The following is a 24,818-nucleotide window of genomic DNA, read 5'->3' on the forward strand; positions in this document are numbered from 1 at the left end:
CTGATAGAGGAAGAACGGATGCCCAAATATCTCAATACGGAGAGCCACTAGTAAAAACAACTCCCGCTAATGCAATGTTCCACCAGTATGGAAAAAAGCAAATACAGATTTTTGAAATAGTGGGTGGCACTCACTATGGAGAGTCCTTTCCAGAGGAAGGTACCTTGGATCTAGAATTCTTAAACAACACAAAGGGTGTAGGAGAGTAGGATCTGCTTCACATGGGTACCCCCACTTTTTGCTGGTGTTTCACTGTTTTTCGACATTAGTCTTGCTGTGGTCCTGCTAATCAGGACCCCAGCCTAGCTACATCTCTGATTGGTTCTGGAGTGCCCTTATAAGTCCCTAGTATATGGTATACTATGTACCAAGGGCATAGGTACCCCAGAGGCCTACCAGGGGCTGATGCATGTATTGTGCCACCCCTGGGAAGCCCTCCAAAATGACACCACACGTCTGCTACTGCAGCCAGGGTAAGGTGGTGCAAGCACCCCTTACTGTGGTATAGGCTACCTATATCACTGCCAAGGCACACACATATAAAACCTATAAGTCACTCCTATGGCAGGCCTTAACAATCCTGAAGGCAGCGTGCTTGGTTTTATGTGAGAGGGTGCCTTGCATGAGCAGGGCCCCTCTGCAGCATTCGGAGATAATCCTCTGATGTGGTGCAGCCTGGCCATATACTCTTAAGTGCATTATAACCTCGCGGTAAATGGTAACTTTAGAATGGCTGCACAGAAACATGTCGTGTTTGGTGTCAAACACCTTGGAATCATACCTCCCCACCTATAACTGTCGGGGGAGGTATGATTCATCCCTTCTAGAGGGAGAGACATGACTTTACCGGTACACCCGGTACCAGCTTGACTGATCCCTGGCATCACAAAATGGATGCTGCTGCCACAGACACGGGTCTGACCTCCTGCTGCTGAACGAAACTCCAGCAGGGGAGGCCTGGACAATAGGTTTCCTGTCACAGGGAGGTGTAACCACCTCCCCAGACAGGATAGTGGGTATTGGGGCTGGGCGGGAGCACTCTCGGGTGCTTTGAAGTCCTGCACTGGGGGCACATTTAGTGTCCCTATGCATAGTCCAGCTCAAACCAGTTGCAGGGGCTACCAGCCCCTGCTCTGGCGCGAAACTGGACAAAGGAAATGGGTGTAACCTCCCCTCTTTCCAAATCCTCCCATAAGTGGGTCCCTAGAGTATGTCCAACCCCCAAACTTAGCATAAGTATGGGAACCCAGTCCTTGAGAATTTAGATTACCCTGGACGAAACTCTGCAACATATATCCTGGACCTTCGACTTTCTATTTCGACTAGAAGACTGAAGAAATCTCCCTTGGGGTCAAGGAGTGACTCCCCTGCTTGGCAGGCACCAAAGAAGCAACTGTCCAGTCTGCAACTCTGAAGCTCCCGCCGGACGCCAAAGAGTTTGCATCACCGAGGTGGATTTCCAGACTTTCCCGAGGCTACCCTGAGTCCACAGCAAAGCTGAGGCCCGTGGGTATCATGGGTGATGTGGAACCTTGACACCTGGACACTGTGAACTTTTGCCGATCCATCATCTTCCTGGTCTTCCTCGAAGTTGTGCTTTGGGCTCCGAGTAGCCCCAGCCTTGAGCACCTCCTGCACTGAAGATCTCTGGCCTCCACTCCACAAGTGACCCGCGGCCAGTTTCAAGTGCGACCGCTTGAGGCTCCTTCGCGATCGCTAGCCCATTAGCTAGTGGGTCCCCACGAAGGCGACTCCTCTTCTGATTGGGATTTCCTGATTGCTCCAGATGTGCCCCGACTTACCCTCGCTGGGTGAGTCTCCCAGACCTTGCTGGTCTGCACTGACGTCTTTCTTCTGTTTCCCCTTGACTTGCCGTTGCCAAGGCTTGTTGGGTCCATCCTGGTTACCGTTACTGCAGCACTTGACAGACTTCATGGGACAGCTCGAATCACGCTCCTGGTTGTCGTCGACGCCTCCTGGACCTCGTGGCTTAAGAGTCAAGACACCAGTCAACTCACCTGAAGCACCTGACATATGTGGGCATTGGACTATCGTGCCCCTGGTCACTGGTAAGTGACCCAGACTCTGTCCCCTCTGCTTTCAGGTTCCTTCCATCCTCGATCTAGGCTTGGATCTCTCCGGACACTTCTCCTCTTCACGGCAGCAGCACTTCTTTGCCAGCTTCCATTGAAAACAGCGATGCGACCCGACACCAAAAGACACCTATGCACCCGGCTTCCCTGGGTGAGGTAACTCGAGTACTCCGGTGCTCCCGTGGGTTTTGGCCCTTGACACCTCTAAGTCCACAAGGGTTCGCTCGTAGTCATCCTCTAAGTGTCCTTAAACTCTTAATTTCCAACCCCGACTTTCCCCATTAAAGTTAACGCCGATTTGCGGCTGTGTTCTCACACTGCACGTGCTCCCTGTGGGTCCCCTGTGTCACTACCTTGGGTGGTTCCTTGTGGTCCAAGCACTTCTACAGGCTCTAGGCCTTGTGTCTCAATCGTGGTTCTTATACCACTTTATTGGTATATGGTTTGGTACGCCCCTAGGGCCCGAACGTGTATTTGTGCTTTTACTGTTGAATCCCGAACGTGTATTTGTGCTTTTACTGTTGAATACTGACTTGTAACTTAAGTACTTCGAACTCCAGCCTCATAAAGAGACTAGAGGGGTGTGTTTTATCTTAAATACATATATTTTAAATATATACCTGGTGTGGTTGTCCTTTAATTTGGTCATTCAAGAGATTATAGACTGGTAAAACAAGCTGCTTTACATTCCTTCAAGACTTCAAGCCTGAAAGCTGCTCTCCATAGCTACCACTAGTATAGCTTTCAATAAAGTTTGTCTTTAACCTATCACCATAAGGGGTTGTTTGGACTGGTACAGGGTGCCCACTTTAATTAGTGGACAGCATATACCAGGCCAACTTCTCACATTGGTGTGCAGTGTGTGGGATTCCAACTTGCTATTGCTTTACCAGATAATCTCAATTGAATTGATTAACTGAAAAACACTAAAGGTACCTTAGGTACATATAATATCAAGCTTAGTATACAGTAAGTTCTACTGAACTTAGAGTTGTGTGTCAAGGGCTTAGCACACCCTTTCTACAACTCAAGAGAGTTTAGTAGGCCACACTAGTGTAGGTAGTGCAAAACACCACACCCCACTAGTAATGTCTAATCAGCCAGGAACCAGTGGGTCCCTGCCAGAAGCCAGTGGGCTTCTCCCCTGTAAATATGAGGATCTCACTTTTGCTCAGCTTAGGGCCTTATGTTCCATTAGGAAGCTGAAGACAGGCAAAAGCCCAACTACCCAGCATCTCTTGCAGATACTCAGGCTGGATGATCTCTCCGGGCCTAGTGGTCCTGAAGGGGTAGGCAGAGTGGGTGGGGCAGCAGTTGAGGGTGGATCTGGGGGTGGAACTCCCCCTGGCCCAAACTCTGCTGCTGACCAGACTGATGACACTCCAGCTCCACTGGATGAGGATGACGAGGATGAGCACAATGCTCCCCTCTCTGTCCCCCCAGGGAGAGTTGAAAGTAGGGTTAGAAGGGATAGATCGCTCTCAAGGGAGTCTGTCCAGTCTACCTCATCTGTAGGGACCTCTGTTTTTTCTCACAGAGGGAGGGAAACTTCCCAGGAGAGGAGAGAGAGACTGCTGAAGTATGAGCAAGCTCAGTGTAACCTCAGAAAGCAGCAGATGACACTAGATAGGGAAGCCCTAGAGCTCCACAGAGCTAGAAAAAATGAGGGACTAGAGTCCCTTGGTGGCAGCAATTTCCCTAGAGATAGGGAGAGGTATTATGACCATAGAAACCTAAGTAAGATTGTCCTTCACCACCAACCAGAGTGGGGATGACATACACAAATGGATAACTGCCTTGGAGAGGGCCTGTAAAATACAGAGGGTCCCCCAAGGGCAGTGGGCAGCAATCTTATGGCTCGCCTTTGCAGACAAAGGTAGAGACAAGCTCCTCACTGTAAGACAAGAGGATGCTGATGATTACCAGGTCTTGAAAAGTGCACTGATAGAAGGGTTTGGCCTAACCACTGAACAATACAGGTTAAAGTTCAGGGACAACCAAAAGGCACAAAATCAAGTCTGGGTGGACTTTGTTGACTGTTCTGCTAAGGCTCTGGAAGGTTGGTTATTGGGCAGTAAAGTGTGTGACTTCATAGGATTGTACAATCTGATATTGAGGGAGCATATTCTTAATAACTGTCAAAATCAGCTGTTGCTCCAGTACCTGGTAGACTCTGATCTGACCTCTCCCCAAGAATTGGGAAAGAAGGCAGACAAATGGGTCAGAACCAGGGTGAGGCAGAAGGTACAGAACCAAGGTGGTGACCCAAAGAAGCAAGATTCTAAGAACTCTGACAAGGGTGGGGAGAAGGGTAAAGACCAGAAGTCTTCACAAGGTCCCCAAAAATCTTCTTCAGTTGGGGATTCACAGTCCAACAAAGGGAAAGGCCAAAAGAAACCATGGTGCAAAGTCTGTAAGCAAAAGACACACTGGACCAGTGATTGCACCAAGTCCAAAGAGAATACTGCAGCTCCACCAATGCCCCTAAGGCACCTGCTCCCCCTAGTGCAGTTACAATTGGTGGTAGGAATACACAAGCCAAGGGTATAGTAGGATTGACCCTGGGTACTGAGTTGGGCTCTGGCCTAGTCAGAGAAACCACTCAGGCTGTTCTTTGCTGTGATGGGGGCATGGATATGACCCCCTCTGTGAGTTCCAGTAACTTGGGCAAGTACCGGCTACAGCCTTTGATCAATGGAGTACAGGCTTTGGCATACAGGGACACAGGAGCAAGTGTCACTATGGTGACAAAAGATCTTGTGGTTCCTGGGCAGATCATACTTGGTGAAATGTACCAAGTGACCAATGCTAGCAATGTCAGAACAGACCATTCTCTTTCAGTTGTTAACTTCTCCTGGGGAGGGGTAACTGGCCTTAAGAAGGTAGTGGTGAGTTTAGACCTACCAGTCGAATGCTTGCTTGGCAATGATGTAGAGACTTCAGCTTGAGCAGTAGAGCTCAGGACTCATGCAGAAATGCTGGGCATCCCTGCAGATGTGTTTGCTGTGACCAGGTCACGGGCCAAAATGTCTGAAACTGAACAGCGATTTGGATTCTGGAATAATGGACCAAGTGCCATCCAAGAGGAGGAGCAGAAGGGTTAAGGCAGAGCCTTCCCCCCTGACTCAGAAAGAGGATATCTCTTGAGGGAGATGATCACAGTCCTGAAGAAGGAACTGTCCCAGAGGAGCTTGAGCCTGATCAGGTGGAGTTCTTGGGGACAGGGGGCCCTTCCAGGGCAGATCTGAGCTAGGAGCAGCAGAGCTGCCCCTCTCTTGAACCCCTCAGACAGCAAGCTGCTGCTGAGGCTGCTGGGAGTGCTAGTGGTACCCCTAAAGTGTATTGGGATGATGGACTCCTGTATTCAGAGTGTAGAGACCCCAAGCCTGGTGCCACCAGGAGGTTGGTCATATCTATGAAGTTCAGGGGCTTCCTATTGACCCTAGCCCATAATATTCCCTTAGCAGGTCACCTGGGCCAGAACAAGACTTGGGACAGGCTTGTCCCTCACTTTCACTGGCCCCACATGTCTGAAGACACAAAGGAGTTGTATCGCTTCTGTGTAACCTGCCAAGCCAGTGGCAAAGCAGGTGGCACCACAAAGGCCCCCCTGATACAACTACCTGTGGTGGGGGTTCCCTTTGAAAGGGTGGGGATTGACATTGTTGGTCCCATGGATCCCCAAACAGCATCTGGGTACAGATTTATCCTGGTGGTAGTGGATCATGCTACCAGGTACCCAGAAGCTATTCCACTTAGGACCACTATAGCACCTGCGGTGGCTAGAGCCCTGTTGGGAATTTTCTGAAGAGTGGGTTTTCCTAAGGAGGTAGTATCAGACAGAGCCCCAAACTTTATGTCTGGTTACTTGAAATCAATGTGGAAGGAGTGTGGAGTGACTTATAAGTTCACCACACCCTATCACCCACAATGCAATAGTTTGGTTGAAAGGTTCAACAAAACCTTAAAGGGCATGATTAAAGGGCTTACAGAAAAGCTTAGGCGAAGATGGGACATACTCTTGCCCTGCCTTTTGTTTGCATACAGGGAAGTGCCACAAAAGGGGGTTGGCTACAGCCCCTTTGAACTTGTATTTGGTCACCCTGTCAGGGGTCCATTGTGTCTGGTGAAGGAACGATGGGAGTTATCGCTCAAGCCCCCAAAGCAGGACATTGTGGACTACGTACTTGGTCTCTGCTCCAGGATGGCTGAGTACATGAAAAAGGCAAAAAAAAAAACTTGAGGCTGGCCAGGAACTGCAAAAAGCCTGGCATGACCAAACGGCTGTACTGACTGTTTACCAGCCAGGACAGAAAGTGTGGGTGTTGGAGCCGGTGGCCCCAGCAGCTCTCCAAGACAAGTGGAGTGGACACCACACTATTGTTGAACAGAAGACAGAGGTCACTTACTTAGTAGACCTAGGAACTCCCAGGAGTCCCCACAGGGTTCTCCATGTCAACAGGCTAAAGCCATATGTAGACAGGGCTGACATGGGCTTGCTCATGGCAACTGATGAGGGACAGGAGGAAGAGAGTGACCCACTCCCTGACCTCCTCTCACAGAACCCTGATGATGGGTCAGTTGATGGTGTGGCCTTGGCAGGCAGCCTAACTGCCCAGCAGCAGACTGATTGCAGACAGGTGCTCAATCAGTTCAGAAACATGTTTTCTCTGACTCCAAGTCAGACTACCTGGTGCACTCATGAAGTGGACACTGGGGACAGTCTGCCTATTAAACATACGATTTACAGGCAACCTGACCATGTCAGGGTCTGTATCAGGACAGAAGTTCAGAAAATGTTGGATGTGGGAGTTATTGAACCCTCAGATAGCTCTTGGGCTAGTCCAGTGGTCCTTGTGCCAATACCTCACACGAGTGGTGGGAAAAGAGAGATGAGGTTTTGTGTGGACTACAGGGGTCTCAATGCAGTCACTAGGACTGATGCCCATTCAATTCCAACGGCAGATGAGCTTAAAGATACTTTGGCTTCAGCCAAGTACCTTAGCACATTTGACTTGACTGCTGGCTACTGGCAGATCAGACTAGCTGACGATGAAAAGCCAAAAACAGCATTTTTGACCCCAAGTGGGCATTACCAATTTGTGGTGATGCCCTTTGGTTTGAAGAATGCACCTGACACTTTCCAAAGGTTGGTGAATACAGTTCTCACAGGTTTGGAAGCCTACAGTGCAGCTTATCTAGATGATATTGCTGTCTTTAGCTCCACCTGGGAGGATCACCTGGTTCACCTAAGGAATGTTTTGGAGGCCCTGCAAAGGGCAGGCCTCACTATCAAGGCCACCAAGTGCCAGATAGGGCAGAGTCAGGTTGTGTACCTGGGCCACCTTGTAGGTCGAGGCCAGGTTCAACCATCACAGAGCAAGATCCAGACCATAATGGACTGGGTTGCTCCAACTACCCAGACTCAGGTGAGAGCCTTCTTAGGCCTGACTTGGTACTATAGGAGATTTGCCAAGGGGTATGGATCAATAGTAACACGCCTGAATGACTTAACTTCTAAGAAAATGCCCAAAAAGGTTCAGTGGACAGCTAGCTGTCAAAATGCATTTGATGACCTGAAGCAGGCCATGTGCACTGCTCCCATTCTACAGAGTCCTGATTACTCCAAAAATTTCATTGTCCAAACAGATGCATCTGAATTGGGGGTAGGGGCTGTACTGTCACAATTGAATGATGAAGGTCAGGATCAGCCAGTAGCTTTCATAAGCAGAAGGCTGACCCCTAGAGAGAAACGTTGGTCAGCCATTGAGAGGGAGGCCTTTGCTGTGGTTTTGGCTCTGAAGAAGTTGAGGCCCTACTTGTTTGGTACTCACTTCCTTGTTCAGACAGACCATAAGCCCCTCTTATTGCTAAAACAAATGAAGGGTGAAAACCCCAAACTGCTTAGGTGGTCCATTTCCCTACAGGGGATTGACTTTACAGTGGAACATAGACCTGGGAGTAACCCTGCCAATGCAGATGGACTCTCTAGGTATTTCCACTTAGAACATGAAGACTCAACTGGTCAAGGTTAGTTTAATGTCCCTTCGTTTGGGGGGGGGGGGTTGTGTAGGAGAGTAGGATCTGCTTTACATGGGTACCCCCACTTTTTGCTGGTGTGTCACTGTTTTTCGACCTTAGTCTGGCTGTGGCCCTGCTAATCAGGACCCCAGCCTAGCTGCTTCCTCTCTAAAATGGTTTGCATGTACATTAGGTACATCTCTGATTGGTTCTGGAGTGCCCTTATAAGTCCCTAGTATATGGTATACTATGTACCAAGGGCATAGGTACCCCAGAGGCCTACCAGGGGCTGAAGCATGTATTGTGCCACCCCTGGGAAGCCCTCCAAAATGACACCACAGGTCTGCTACTGCAGCCTGGGTAAGGTGGTGCAAGCGTGGTATAGGCTACCTATATCACTACCAAGGCACACACATATAAAACCTATAAGTCACTACTATGGCAGGCCTTAACAATCCTGAAGGCAGCGTGCTTGGTTTTTATGTGAGAGGGTGCCCTTGCATGAGCAGGGCCCCTCTGCAGCATTCGGAGATAATCCTCTGGTGCTGTTTGTGGTGCAGCCTGACCATATACTCTTAAGTGCATTATAACCTTGCGGTAAATGCTAACATTAGAATGGCTGCACAGAAACATGTCGTGTTTGGTGTCAAACACCTTGGAATCATACTTCCCGGCCAGCAACTGGCGGGGGAGGTATGATTCCTCCCTTCCAGAGGGAGAGACATGACTTTACCGGTACACCCGGTACCAGCTTGACTGAGCCCTTGCATCACAAAATGGATGCCGCTGCCACAGACACGGGTCTGGCCTCCTGCTGCTGACCGAAACTTCGGCAGGGGAGGCCTGAACAATAGGTTTCCTGTCACAGGGAGGTGTAACGACCTCCCCAGACAGGATAGTGTGTATTGGGGCTGGGCGGGAGCACTCTCGGGTGCTTTGAAGTCCTGCACTGGGGGCACATTTGGTGTCCCTGTGCATAGTCCAGCTCAAACCAGTTACAGGGGCTACCAGCCCCTGCTCTGACATGAAACTGAACAAAGGAAATGGGTGTAACCACCCCTCTTTCCAAACCCTCCCATAGGTGGGTCCCTAGAGTATGTCCAACCTCCAAACTTAGTATAAGTATGGGGACCCAGTCCTTGAGACTTTAGATTACCCTGGAAGAAACTCTGCAACATATATCCTGGACCTTCGACTTTCTATTTCGAGTTGAAGACTGAAGAAATCTCCCTTGGAGTCAAGGAGTGACTGCCCTGCTTGGAAGGCACCAAAGAAGCAACTGTCTTTACATCATCAGAGGTGGATTTCCAGACTTCCCGAGGCTACCCTGAGTCCACAGCAAAGCTGAGGCCCGTGGCTATCATGGGTGACGTGTAACCGTGACCCCTGGACACTGTGAACTTTTGCCGATCCATCATCTTCCTGGTCTTTCTCAAAGTTGTGCTTTGGGCTCCGAGTAGCCCCAGCCTTGAGCACCTCTTGCACCGAAGATCTCTGGCCTCCACTCCACAAGTGAACCGTGGGCCAGTTTCAAGTGCGACCACTCGAGGCTCCTTCGCGATCGCTAGCCCATTGGCTAGTGGGTCCCCATGAAGGTGACTCCTCTTCTGATTGGGCTTTCCTGGTTGCTCCAGATGTGCCCCGACTTACCTTCCCTGGGTGAGTCCCCCAGACCTTGCTGGTCTGCACCGATGTCTTTCTCCTGTTTCCCCTTGACTTGCAGTTGCCAAGGCTTGTTGGGTCCATCCTGGTCCCCATCACCGCAGCACTCAACAGACTTTTGGGGCAGCTTGCATCCAGCTCCTGGTCATCGTCGACACCTCCTGGACCTCATGGCTGAAGAGTCAAGACACCCGTCAACTCACCTGAAGCACCCGACATCTGTGGGCATTGAACTATCGTGCCCCTGGTCACTGGTAAGTGACCCAGACTCTGTCCCCTCTGCTTTCAGGTTCCTTCCATCCTCAATCCAGGCTTGGATCTCTCCGGACACTTCTCCTCTTCAGAGCAACAGCACTTCTTTGCCAGCTTCCATTGAAAACAGCGACGCGGCCCGACACCAAAAGACACCTATGTCCCCGGCTTCCCTGGGTGAGGTAACTCGAGTACTCCGGTGCTCCCATGGGTGTTTGCTCTAGACACCTCTAAGTCCACAAGGGTTCGCTCGTAGTCATCCTCTAAGTGTCCTTAAACTCTTAATTTCCAAAAGCGTCTTTCCCCATAGAAGTTAACGGCGATTCGCGGCTGTGTTCTCACACTGCACGCGTCCCCCGTGGGTCCCCTGTGTCACTACCTTGGGTGGTTCCTTGTGGTCCAAGCACTTCTACAGGCTCTAGGCCTTGTGTCTAGCTCAGTCGTGGTTCTTATACCACTTTATTGGTATAGGGTTTGGTACGCCCCTAGGGCCCAAACGTGTATTTGTGCTGTTACTGTTGAATACTGACTTGTAACTTAAGTACTTCGAATTCCAGCCTCATAAAGAGACTAGAGGGGTGTTTTATCTTAAATACATATAGTTTAAATATATACCTGGTGTGGTTGTCCTTTCATTTGGCCATTCAAGAGATTATAGACTGGTGAAACAAGCTGCTTTACATTCCTTCAAGACTTAGCCTGAAGGCTGCTCTCCAAAACTACCACTAGGATAGATTTCAATAAAGGTTGTCTTTAACCTATCACCATAAGGGGTTGTTTGGACTGATACAAGGTGCCCACTTTAACTACTGGACAGCATATATCAGGCCAACTTCTCACAAAGGGAAAGTTGAAGGATCATAGAAATAAGAAAAAACATCTGTAGAATTAAACAGACCCATGAGGATTCAATTCCCAAATTAGCCACTCTAAGGACAATGTGAGGGCTTGTGCTCCTACTGCCCCACTGCCCTACGTCTTCCTTATTTACTTATTTTCCCCGAATTCCCACTGATCTGGACCTGTAGAAGGAAAGTAAGGGGATGTAGTAGATGCTTAAGTTTGCTCATGCCAGTTGGTAATGCTGGGGGTACTCCAACCGGCGCATCTGCAAATGAGGCAACTCTGACTGCACAGCTGGGACCAAGGGCAAAAGGATGCAATGTACAAGCAGGCGCCGCAGGATCAGTAACTGATAGCACGACTGATGATGAAGATTTAGAGGATGGGGGCGCACTTGATTAGAGACTTAATCGACAACACAATCCCTATCCAGGCTCTGTGTCGAATTAGTCCATGCTAAGCTCCAAGCAAACCAGTCCTGCCATTATCAGGGATAGACTGAGGTGCTCTGTGAACCAACGAGCTAGTGAATCACTACAAATTGCCTATGAGGGTCCACACGCATCATCCTCTAGTGATGTCAATGAAGGTGAACCCTGAGACAAATCCCCCCTTCCTCTAAGAGATCACCCAGGTCTTGGAGAGAGAATGACCATCCATGTCCCCTTGCAGAGATAAACAGTTCTCCAGTATCCATGAATACCCATTCAGATACAGTGAGGTGTTGGAGGCTGTGTTCGAATGTCTTTGTAGGATACAGTGAGCGAGACATCCTCCTCCGTTCTTTACCTGATTCAGAACCAAGCTTCTCATTCTGGTTAAACTCAGGACTCCAGTGTTATCACAATCAAACCAATGAATAGTCCAGTACTATGTCTGAGGAAACTAGCCTATGCCTGGCTGCCAGCGACTGGCCAGGAACATTGTCCCTGTCATGTGACACACTGCAGATAGACTTTGTCATTGTAAAAGACTCCCTGGAGCTATCTCAGGAACTGTCCGGTTTTGTTTTACATCCTGTTCCCGATATATGAGATTGGACTGATCATCTATGAAGTTCAGCCCATCGCTAAGGTTTGGGGGTAGTAGTAAATTCCACTGCTCTTACTTTAAGACTTATATCAGATCAGTTGGAGACCCTGAGGACTATCATATTGCAGACTGGAATGGATCTAGCTTTCGCCTTTGCTGCCAAGGGTGTGGTGTGCGCTAACATTTGTGCAGAGGGTTACGTCTTTATTTGTAATAACTCCCTCAACATCCATGAACAAAGAATCATAGTGGAGACAGTGTGAAGGAACGCTATAAAATAAACAGTGGGTTTTATTTAGATGGCCCTAGTGTCTCTTCTTGGCTGGAAGGTATTTTTGGAGGATGAGCAATAAAGATTCTTGAAATGTACTTGTTGTTTTCATCCTTCCGATTCTTATTTGCATTTTTCTCCAAGCCCGAGCACGCACACAATATCATTCATTAGTTTAGGCAAAGCAATATAACGCACAAGACAGTATACAATTGTTTGTATTTTAATTCTCTTTCTTCCGTTGGTCCAGCCAACACGTAGTTCGTCGCCCGGGAGTAACCCACGACTTCCTCAGGGCTTTGGACTGGTTATAACTCCGTCCCGGCCAAAAAGGCAGGGAAAATAGGTATCTCAGTTCACGTCCAATTATTGTCTCTTCAGTGAATGCTATATCAGCTTGCGTAGCTGTAATAATCGGTCTGAATATTTTCCCTGCTTTCTTGGCCGGGACGGAATTATAACCGGTCCAAAGCCCTGAGGAAGTCGTGGGTTACTCCCGGGTAACGAAACACGTGTTGGCTGGACCAACGGAAGAAAGAAAATACAAACGATTGTTTACCGTCTTGTGCATTACATTGCTTTGCCTAAACTAATGAATGATATTGTGTGTGTGCTCGGGCTTGTAGAAATAGTTGTGTGATCCCCTTGGGTTGCAAATGTTGAGGGGTGGATGACTCCTCTTCCCTTGAGCACCAACAGATAGATACACCAAATAAACTTTATACTGGAATTAGTGAGCGCCACAACCACACGGGGGCATTTCATCCTACATAGTTATTAACCCTATTTGCATTTTTATATACATCTGCTTGTGTGTTATTCATTGTCTCCCCAATAATGAAGGCTCTGCACCTTCTTTTCCCTTGACTATTCCCAAAAATTAGGATAGCCTTGATAGCAATTCCGAATTTAAGATCAAAAGTTGCCATGATGATGAGTTGAATAATGAAGTAAATAGATTGCTGCCCATCAATTTGATATAGGTATTGCACTAGATGGTGCAAAATGGTGGGATTGTGAAATTCCAGGAAATTGCTTTAAAACACGGTAACAGCTGACGCTATGTTGATTCTTTTACAACTATTGTGTTTGGCCATGTTGTATATAGTCTTCGTTGTTTTCTTGCCTTTGACATACTTAGCCTCACTCTTGTGCTTGGCACTGCTAAATGAGAATTCACAAACGACAAGCACAGCATGTGGAAGTTCTTCCCATGAGAAAGGTGTGCACCGGTTAATCTGAGATTCGGGCCAAATTCACAAAGACAAACCGAGATGGGATTCTAACTTTACGACTTTCGGTATTCACAAAGGGCATTTATGAGTATTAAAGGTAGACTTTTGGCTCAGTTTAACTTAAGTTTTGGTCTCAGTTAGACTTAAGACCAAAACGTAAGTTTAACTGAGACAAAAGTCTAACCTTGCAACTCGTAAATGCCCTTTGTGAATGCCGAAAGTCGTAAAATTAGACTTTCATCTCAATTTGCCTTTCTGAATGGTCCCTCAGTGTCTGGTATGTGTACTCTCACTTGAACTATTTATGAAGAAAACCTACACAAATCAGGTAAATAAATTGGGAAGGGTTTAGTATTTGATGCCGACAGATAATTAAGTGGAAATGTTGCCACTTTACATAGCGATATCGCAAGTTGCTTGTTTTACTTAATAAACTTGTGGCGACGCGGCCAGGGCGACTGACGTTGGAATCTGGGGCTCACAGTTCGATCCCCCGTGGCAGGTCATCCCAGCACCATGTGACTCTGAGCAATAGCTTGCTTAATCTTCCCGACGGCCCCCAGCGCCGGGATGCCTTTGGGTAGATGTTCGCGCTTTACAAATACTGAATTTACATTTACATTTTACTTGTTCATACTCCAATTAGGCACACACGTAGTCCCTCTTATCTGTGACACAATGGAGGAAGGTGAAGTTCCATTGTCCTATCGTTACCAGGGGCAAATGAAGAGCCAGCACCAGCAGAATCCCCGGTTGATGAGGGATTCGTGCAAGTGGCCCTGGATGGCAAGAAAGGTCATATTGCAAACTTGGTAATAATGCCACCTCAAGCCTTCCATGTGATGACCAAGACACCCATGACCTTCAAATAGCGGGTACTATTGAGGGTGAACGGGCACACTGCTGAAGGTGGCTGAGTCTTTGATATTGCTCCGAATCTGCCAGTGACTAGGATAGACATGGGGCTGATGAAACTGAAATGGCAAGTAATTGAACTTTGTTTTACGAGGAGACTTCTTTAATTGATTGCAGGTCACTGTTTCTAAGTTAGTTGCGGTGTGTACTTTTAACGCATCTACCCTTCATCGCACCTCAATGGGATTATATCATGGTGATCAAAATATCCCTGAGACCTCTTCTCTGTCAAGGTCATACACTTATATAATAACTAAAAAATATATAATTGATTTCAGCATTAATTAAGTGTTGTTGCTCATTGCCTGAGCCCAGGGGGAGGGTGCATAAAGGAAGAATGACGACAACTAGCATCTCTCTGGAGCTTCATTTTCCCTTTACTCATCTTTTCCAGCCTACCCAGTTCCCCTTGCTGAGACCACACATCTGTCTGTTTCCCCTAATAGTGTCCCCTTCTGAAGGCCTACAAAGTCATGCAAGGATGCACTCTCTCACATCAAGACTAAGGACTAACTGAGCGTCACTGGTTGCCCCTCGGTCAAAATTGCCTTGTCCTCTCTGTGAACTATTGACCATCTCTATCCTTCTGAACAAAAGAAAACTCCTCACTCTATTTGCAGACCAACTCTGGGCTTCACCCTAATGTTCACAGAGACCAACAGACCAAGTCTCAGCTTCACACTGTTGTGCATGGAGAACAACAGACCACCTCTGGGCTTCACCTTGATGTACATGGAGACACACAAACCAACTCTGAGCTTCACCCTAATGTTCACGAAGACCAACAAAAATGGTTGGATGCCAATCTAACCTGAAAAGGAGCAAGGTTCCCTCAAATCCTACCGAGAATTACCTACTACATTGAGCATCTGCACCAGGCCCTCCCACTAAATAGAAATGACTGGAGAGAGACATTAGTTATCTGTTGAAGCAGTACAGTTTCTAGGGCAACTTAATATTTCAGTCTGAGCATGAACCAGTGCTGCTTCCTCTACAGAGCATGCTCAGACATTAACTGTAGAGAAGATAACTCTGCGAGTAGGGAGAGTAGGCACTAACTATGAGCATTTGGTGGATATTTTCTGGGTGTTGGGACAGTCCCTATCAGCTGCAGTCATGCACCCACCACCACTGGTTCTGGTGTTGCAGTACCAACAGACCATCACCTTGGTAAGTGGCAGTTGGTAGGAGGTGCTGGCAGTGAACTTTTGCAAGCTGAAGCCTGGAAGTCTTATTTAGTTTACCTTCATGGTGATGGTGGTTTACATGATAGAGCCATGTGGATACGAGAATGGTAATGATGCTTTATATACTCAAACATATGTGTCTACTGCAATGGGAAGGGTGCTTTATATATCAAAACGTTTATGGATACTTGAATGGCAATAGTGTTTCACATACTGACAGGCCACGTGGATGCTGGGATGGCAGCAGTGCTTATATTCTTGGTCCAATGAAATGACAACAATGCTTTACACACTGGAAGTATTGTTGATAGTAGGTACAATGTTCATGATGCTTTACATACTGCTAAACCATATGGGGCCTTAACTTCTGGGGATTTTGTGGATAGCCGAATGACAATGGAGATTTACAAGCTGGGTCAGTGCTTGTTAATGACATGGCAATTTCACTTTGAAGGCCGAGGACTGTGGGTAGTGCAGAAAATGAGTTGGCAGTTGTTCCTTACATGCAAGACTATTAGGAGCAATGTGAATTACTGACTGGCAACCGTGCTTTACATATTGGGGCAATGCAGATGTCTGTGTTTGCACTGGTACTTAATACTTTAGATCAGCTTCAACTATTGGCATGAGAATGATACTTTATGTGCTTGGGGCAGTGCAAACCCTGGCAACATACTCCACATACTAATGATAATGTAGGCTGTCATCCTGGAAGTATCTATTGCATGATACATAATTCTACTGCAGAGGCCACATTCAGAGGATCAGTGATCTAAGTGCAATAAATAACCATCTGCAGTCTGAACAGTGCCCCATACAACACAAACAGCCCATATCACCATCAGCAATCACTCTTCACAGTCTGGCACACTGAGGGGATTGATAACTTTTGAGCATCAGGCAAGCCTGTCGAATGGTTTAATATTAGCATAACCCTGAATATATGTGTAATACTCACACACATTGGAGGTGCACTGTTGGGTAGGTAGTGCTTCTCCTTTTGCATAAATATTTACTTGCTGTCCATCCAAGAATATTTTCTAGTGTACTGTAAAGGATCTGAAAAGGGGTCTTTAGAAGCTTGCTTACCTGAACAGAAGAAGCTGGCAGCCCACCATAATACTCCACAGGTGCATTGAACTGACAGCCACATAATGCTTGGCAGGTGTTCGGTTTGGCAGGCTTGTTGGTATGTGACTGCACACACAGCTGCCATCTTGCAATGCTTTAAGAAAAAATATTCCAAGACTGCCCCTACACATGTTCGCTTCAGGAATGGACTAAGATCCATATATAGATGGTCGCCTGTGGATACAGTGGTGAGTGGTGGTGACATGTATGGGGGCTGTTAGGCAAGTTGGGGGCTGATAAATGTTAAAGAGAGTGGAGGCTTACATGAGTGTGAAGAGCAGGGAGACGTACAAAATAGTCCCTCATTCAGTGCAATGCACAGTTACGAGCAGTGGAAGGATACAACTCATCCAATCAAAAAGTGTGAGACCAAAATGCTCTTTAGGCGAGATAGGCGCAAGAAAAGCAAACAATTAATAAAATAAAAGAGCACCTAGATTTTGTAAAAGAGAGGTGTTTCCATTGCTAGATATACTGACTATACCAGTGTCACACACACATAGTTTTTAACCGTGGGAGTACTTCAATGTTATAAAAGCTGATAAAAGAGAGTGTTCCAGTGTTTGATAAATTCAATGTGTACAATATGCCACTGTGAAGTATTCAAGTGTTCGGTGTAATGTTTATGGACCATAGTCAAGACTGATTTGCATATGCCTGGGTCCACGCTTAGGCGGCATTGTGGGCCAAAGAATGATGGGTTGGAATGATGGGTTGAAATGATGGGTTGGAATGATGGGTTGGAATGCTGCCTCAATCGTTTGCCAGACAAATTGCAAACATGTGTTTGAGGAACTGTTTTGTGTTAACAGAGAGAATAATAACATATTCCATGTACTATCTTTGCAACAGCGATGGTGGTTGAGTGTTAGATCCATTATGTATCTGCGTGAGAGTGCTTTATGGTTTAGTGTAGTTACTGTTTAATGGTGAATTTGTCTCCATTCAGCCACCTCTTTCTTCTTCACAGACAATACGTGGTTACACTACCAGCCGAGCTCCACTACCCATCCTCAGAGAAAGTTTGCTTCCACCTTGAAGGCAGCTTCGCCTCCTTGCGCTATGTGAAACTTGCCATCTCCCTGGAGTGCCAGGGACCCACCCTCAACCTTTACGATGAGGCTGTGGCGCCAGGTGAACCTTTCAAGTGTGTCCAAATCACGGTGAGTATCCAACACCTCTGTCAGAACCCCAATCAGGGGGTGACGGGCAAGCAGGAGTTACTGGGCCCAACCTTGGGGGTTGAGATCTTCTACTCCTGACCGACCTACTGTGAATCCTGAGCAACTGGGCCAAGCACCCCTTCAGAGCTTGACTCTCAGTGGTAGCGCTGGAGGCACAGTCCGAGGCTCTTGTCAGGGAGGTAGACACGGGGGGATGAAAACAGGCTCACAACTCAAAATACACACAGCAGCAGCAATAAATGATTACCCAGTCAAATACTTTTATGAATAAAGGAGTATTTAAATACGACCACAAAGTAAAATATGACATTCACAAACAATACACAAAGTCCCCGGAGGTCATAACTCTAGTTTTTGACAGGCGGGTCCCAGAGTCCTACTCCCCTTTAGCTAGTTTTAGTGGTTATTTTCCATTCACAATCGTCTACATTCAGGTTAAGCCCCACTAGTATTCCGAGTCTCAGAAGTCCCACTCTGATTCTCGATTAAAGTCAAAAGTGTTCCAGTGCTGCAGCGCTATCTGACAAACAAGTTCCCTGAGTCCGTCTGGCCTGAAAATCAGTCTTATGCATACTAGCAGGATCCAAGCGACCAGACTCTCCGAGTGCGTCGCTTTTGTAGATGTTGAAGCTGCAGCGACTGCCTCGGATACGTCTTTAATACGTGGCCCAGAACAGCTGCTGTCTGGTGTCCTTGGTTTCCTCACACGCGGTCTTTCAGTGGCCGTGGGGGTTCTTGGTGCTCTTCCGATGCCTAGGAAGTTTGCGACGATCCGGGTTCTGGGTCTAATTCTCGGCTAGGGCCCGCTCAGGTCACCACAGTCAACTCCTTCTTCTGCAGACGGTCTCGACCAGACCACGCTTCTTCCTTTGTCCTGGTGCCCCCACCCCAGCATATGGGGTCACCTTTCCTCCTGTGCACACAATTTACAATTTTTGAGGACTCAAGCTCCCCTTCTTATAGTTCATTTCCAGACATCAATGTGGTTTAGTGTCTGAGTCTTTGAAGGTTATGTTGGGAGTCTGCTTGTTTTGAAGTTCCCTTCCCTCTGTTTTCTCTTCCTGCAGAAAACAGTCTGTCAATGTAGGAGCGACTCCAAAGCTGATAGCATCACAACATAGGCCATATGAGTGATTAGAGGCTCACACCTGGATGTCAGCCACAGTGATATGTGTATCAACGATTACCTCAGGGCCTCATTCTTGGTTCTCTTATCAGCCCCATTCCCTTCTGCGATGTGCCCATGCCCCTTCCCAGTCACCTCTCTCTGAATCAAAGAGCACCCTTTGAAGTGTAGAAAGAGCCTGGCTCTCCCTTCTGACAATGTGTCCCACCCAGCTTACAAGAATGCAGCAATACACAAATTTGTCAGGAGGAATTCCTGTACCTGCTCACCTCATGCTCATCCAGTCTGCACTGGTTCTCCCAAAATGGGACCCAGAGACTTCCATGTAGTGTACCATTGACAGGCCCATATCCACCCAGCACATGCATATAGCATACACGCGTTGCACAGTACTACATCCTCTATGTATTGTATCATTGCCAGCCCATGCATATAATATACATCCACTGCACAGCACTGCATTATCCCTGTATTGTACCATTCACAGGCAAATATACACCCAGCCCATGTATATCACACATGCACTGTTCAGCACTACACATCAAACCAATGTAGGCAAAGGGTGAGTTAGGAACACAGTAGTGGAGCTTTAAAAAAGACCTGATCACTCCTACTGATCATTATACAGTGTGCTGCCACCACCGCACTCCTGCTGCTTAACTCTTGGCAAAGGCAATGGTGCTTTGGGTGCCCTGCCCAATAAAACCACAAATCGAGAGACAGACCTATTTTAAGGCGTACACTCATGATTCATGTATGGCTATGACAAAAAAAAACAGCATTAGGGATCCAGACATAAGTACAGTTGGGGCACTCAAAGCAGGAATGCATGCCATCACCATGCAAAGGATTTTTCCTTCCCAACAGACCCCCTTCCTAGATCAGAACACCTGGAACCAAATCTGAACCTGGAGAGGTTGGGAGGTCAAATTGGTTATCTTCCCTAGATACCCCAGGGGTGGGGGGTCAGAAATGTATAAGGTACACCCTTATAAAATACGTTTTTATATTTATTTATTTAAGCAATTTATTGAGCGCGCAAATACCCGGAGGTGTCTCGGCGCTATAGGACTAGCTTAAACGGACAAAAAGGAGAGGAGGGATGTGTTTATTGAAATAGCCATGTTTTTATATTCTTCCGGAAAGATAACAATGTGGGGGAACTTTTGATGTGTAGCGGAAGTTTGTTCCAGAGTTTGGATGTAGCCACAATAAATCTTTTGTCACCCCACGTGACTTTCTTGGTTCTAGGAACCATTAGCAGCTGATCGAAGCTAGATCGCAAGGTCCTGTTAGGTCTGTAAAGGCAAAAGCTTTTCTTAAGGAATTCGGGACCTGAGTTGTGAATTGCTTTACAGGCTATACACAATGCCTTAAATTTAGTCCTGCTTTTGATGGGTAGCCAATGAAGCTGTCGTATGACTCCTGAGATGGGTTTAAATTTGGGAGTGCCTGAGAGGATCCTAGCTGCGGCATTCTGTACCATTTGCAATTTTTGCAGGACTCTTTCTTGTGCATTGATAAGTAGACCATTACAGTAGTCTATTTTAGTCATGACAAGGGTACTAATGAGAGTTTTACCTGCGCTAGGAGAAAGAAAGGGTAGGAGCTTCTTTATCATTCTGATAGTGTAGAATGAGGAAGAGGTGACATAATTGGTGTGTGACATGAATGATAACTTATCATCAAATAAGATTCCAAGGTTTCTAACCTTAGTGACCGGAACCGGGGGGGGGGCCTACTTCTTCTGGCCACCAAGAGGTAGACCAACTGGGGTGTAGCTTTCCAAAAATCATCACCTCCGTTTTGTCAGAGTTTATTTTCAGACAGTTATTTGTCATCCATGTGCTGATAGTGGACATTCCTTTTTTAAAGTTATTTGCGACTGAATTTCCATTCTCGTGTATTTCTATTACAATCTGGGTGTCGTCAGCGTAGGACGTGAGTCGCAAGTCGTAAGCTTTTATGATTTTGGCAAGGTCTGCAACATAAAGATTGAACAATGTGGGGCTTAATGAGGAACCTTGAGGGACACCACATGGTTGGGAAAAGGGGGGGGGGGAGAGAAAACTACCCAACTTTACCTGTTGTGATCGATTGGCCAGAAAGGAAGCTAGTAGGGCCTTGGCTCTGTCTTTGATCCCTATGGCTGAGATACGGTTGATTAGGATAGAGTGGTCCACCGTATCAAATGCTGCTGAGAGATCCAGCAGCACTAAGACTGCGGTGCCACCCTTGTCCATGGTTGTTCGTATTTCATCGACTGTTTTAATGAGAGCTGTCTCTGTCCCATGCCCTTTTCTGAATCCAAATTGGGTGTCATCTAAGCAATTGTTGTTTTCGATGTAGTCGGCCAACTGGGTGTTCATCACTTTTTCTATGATTTTAGCGGGAAGAGGGAGACCTGCTATGGGTCTATAATTGCAACATTCTGAAGGGTTAAGGTTGTGTTTTTTGAGAAGAGGTCTGATTACTGTTTCTTTCCAGATGGAGGGATATATTCCTGTTTCGAACATAGAGTTGCAGATTTTGGCCAATTCTGGAGCTATAATTTCTGGAATAATTTTTATTATGTTAGGTGGGCAAGGGTCATTGGGGGATCCGGATTTGGACTTGGAAATAAGATCGGTTATGTGTTCTATTGTGGTTATTTTAAATTCTGAGAAGGAGGGAAGGGCGTCCTGTTTATTACTTTGTGATGTTGCACAATTGTATAAAGAGGAGTCAGTGTTGAACGTAGTGGATTGTGCAGAGAAACTGGAGTAAATATTCATGACTTTATTTTGAAAAAAGCTGGCAAGATTATCACAGAGGGTTTGTGTCGGTGCTATTGACGGGGAAGTGTCTGGTCCTGATAGTTTGGTAACGACTTTGTATAGTTGTTTCATGGAGTCTTGGGAGGATTCGATTTGATTAATGTAAAATGTACTTTTTTCAGTTATTAATAAGTTTTTGTAATTGGAAAGTGCTTCCTTGTACCGAGTTTTAGTTGTATTGTCGTAATTTCGGTGCCAGTGACGCTCCTGATTTCGGCATTTCTGCCTTTCTAGTCTTAGTTTCTCTGAAAACCAGGGGGCAGATGGAGTTTTTCTGTTTTTGGAAGTATTTTTTATTGGGACAAGTGTGTCGAATGCTAAGCGAAGCCATTGTGTGTAACGCATAGCTGCGTGTTCAGGATTGTCTGGGAGGTCTTGATGAGTAGCTTTCAGATGTGTTTTTATATTTTTGGGGAGAATGCTGTTCCAAGCTTTGAAGTTGGCGGGCGACGGGATAGTGATCTGATTATGTAAGTTATGTTCCGTGTTAATGTTAAAAAGGATTGCGGAATGGTCGGTCCATGTTAAAGGAAGGATATTTCCTAATGAAATGCGTTTATTGTTGGTGAATAATCCGTCGAGAGTATGGCCAGCTATGTGAGTCGGTTTGTTTATGAGTTGAGAGAGTTCTATGGAGTCAAGTTCAGAAAGTAGAGCAGATGTGTTTTCATCGTTATTGGATTCTAGGTGAAAGTTGAAGTCACCTAGAATGGTGAAATTGGCTTCTCCTGCAGAAGGCTCTGCAAGGGAGGATAGAGAAGAGAGAAAGTCTGTCCGAGATCCGGGAGGGCGATATAATAATATACCTTTAAATGTATGTGATTTGGTGAGTGATATGGAAAAAGAGAAAGCTTTGCAGCCTTTGATGAGAATAGGATCTATTTTGACATTGTAATTATCACGGTGAATAAGAGCTAGACCTCCGCCTCTTTTGTTATTTCTGTCCAGTCTTTTCACAGAGAAATCATTTGGAGTTACAACGGCAAAGTCAGGCCCTGATGATGGGTCAGCCCAAGTCTCAGTAAGAAATAAAAGATCAAGATTGTGGTTCTCAAGAAAAGCGAGTATTTCATATTTGTGCTTAGGTAAAGAACGAACATTGATGAGTGCGGCTGTGACAGTGTGATTTTTTTATTGGAATAGTAGAGAGACCTATAAAGGTGGAGGGCGGTTTATTGGAGCTGGGTGTGCAGTTGTTGCATGGCGTTAAAACATGAGGTGGTATAGTAGCACAGCAAGGACATGCTTGTGACTCCTTAGAAATTGTCCTGATATTTAGTAGCTGTCTCCTAGTGTAGATTTGAGAGGTAGGTAGCCGAGCTGGCTTACGTGGGTCAGGGGGGGTGTCCTTGGCACGGTCCAGGCGCGGACGGGCGCAGACGGGCTTGCCTTCGGCGCGCGTTGCGCTTTGCATCTGGCTTTGAGTCTGTTTTGCCAGCAGCTGATTGGATGGCTAACCGGAAGTGCCGGGCCCTTCCTGTTGCACGTGATCCCTCCACTCAAACCGAATAATCGGTGGTGGACCGGGGATTATGTGCTGTTGAATCGGTGAGTGCACGGCGCAAAGTATATTTAAAAAACACAATTGAGTCAGTGCGTGATTTTAAAACTTTCACAATAACAGCGATTTATAGTGAGAAACAGCGTGATTTGGGAGCCCTTTACCAGGCGCTCCTTAAGGTGATCAGAGTAAGCAGATGGGCAGGAACCCTTTTCCAGGCGCTCCTTTAGAATACAATACAATTCTCAGCATCACCTTTCTTAGTTTAAGCGCGACCTGGGTAAAGTGAAATTTCACATTTCACTCCCCACATTGGGGTAAAGTGCTGCTCAAATTCAACTTTGATGCTAGGAGCTTATATATTTTTCACAGTAGGATTATTAGACATTATAAAGATCATAAAAAAGAAAAAACGATTTTAGTGCAATTATTGTTAATAATTTTTTTATGTAGTCCTTTTAAAAAACAATAATGATCACTAACTCTTTAATGTTTCCACATATGGAAAGCAAGCCTCATTCATTTCCTTTTACCTTTAAATGCATGTATTTATAACACTAAGCACCGAAGCTGTACTGAAACATAAAATAGTTTGTGTCACTTTTTAAAGGGCAGTAATTATTTACCGTCAGAACCACAGATGTGCTTATGTAAAAAAGCAACAAGAAAGAAAGTCCCTACTATGAATCATTTCTCTTTTATCCAAAATAATGAAATTGTATTTTTAACTTTTAAAATCAGTAATTGTTAACGCCCGTGCCTTCATACCATGCAGTACTAGTTTAAAACCTAGTTCCCACAGCCTGATCTGTAGCTTGTGGCCGTGCATTGCCATGTGTTGTTTACTCAGCTGCGCTGTACGACCAGCAGGCCTCAACTTCTACATCTTTTTCAGGAGAAAAACCCTTTGCTGTATTGTAATGTCCTGAAAAAGTTTGATCTCAGTCTGTTTTGACAGACAGCTTCCTCTCAGTCAGACAGCGCTAAACAGCTGCTTAAAAGCTCTTTTTCTGGTGCTGAAATTTGAGCACGGTGCAGTCTATTTAAAACACAGGCATTCCAAGCCAGCACAAATCTATTGTCTTGTTATGTGGAAAAAGAAGCTGTTATTTCAGCAGCAACCAATTACTCAAATGATGTGAATGCTCTTTAATATTAATATCTAAGGATAATACTGTAACATTTTGTATTCAGTCCTATTTATGCAAAGCACACACATTAGCTTTTTTTTTCTCTTTCTATGCGGCCTATATATTTTTTTCCCATTGAGTGTTAATTTTTCTTTAGCATTGTGGCAATTGGCACACATCTATAGGTTGTTACTGTTTTACTGCTAATGGTAGCGTGCAGCTATTTAGCATATGTTACATAATTTATTCCTTGTATTTTAAAATGTAGTTCTTTCAATGACATTTGCATAACAGAATGACGACAACAACCCAAATTGAGCTCATTCCAGACATTTTCAAGAAGGGGATCATACGCTCAGAACACACAACACACAACACTGCTTGTTAAAGCAAGCCATTCTCACACAAAAAACATAGTC

General features: G+C 46.1%; 1 protein-coding gene across 1 annotated transcript in view; it reads left to right on the forward strand.

The window, feature by feature from the left end:
* The window catches only part of LOC146812815 (alpha-2-macroglobulin-like protein 1), an 820,867-nt gene that overhangs the window by 45,520 nt on the left and 750,529 nt on the right, over positions 1 to 24,818 (forward strand). The window contains exon 2 of the mRNA XM_085615206.1: positions 17,613 to 17,805. Within this exon, the coding sequence (XP_085471332.1) occupies positions 17,613 to 17,805 (193 nt within the window). The remainder of the gene's footprint in view (positions 1 to 17,612; positions 17,806 to 24,818) is intronic.

This window comes from Triturus cristatus, chromosome 7 (genome assembly GCF_964204655.1).
Source record: "Triturus cristatus chromosome 7, aTriCri1.1, whole genome shotgun sequence".
Lineage (NCBI taxonomy): Eukaryota > Metazoa > Chordata > Amphibia > Caudata > Salamandridae > Triturus > Triturus cristatus.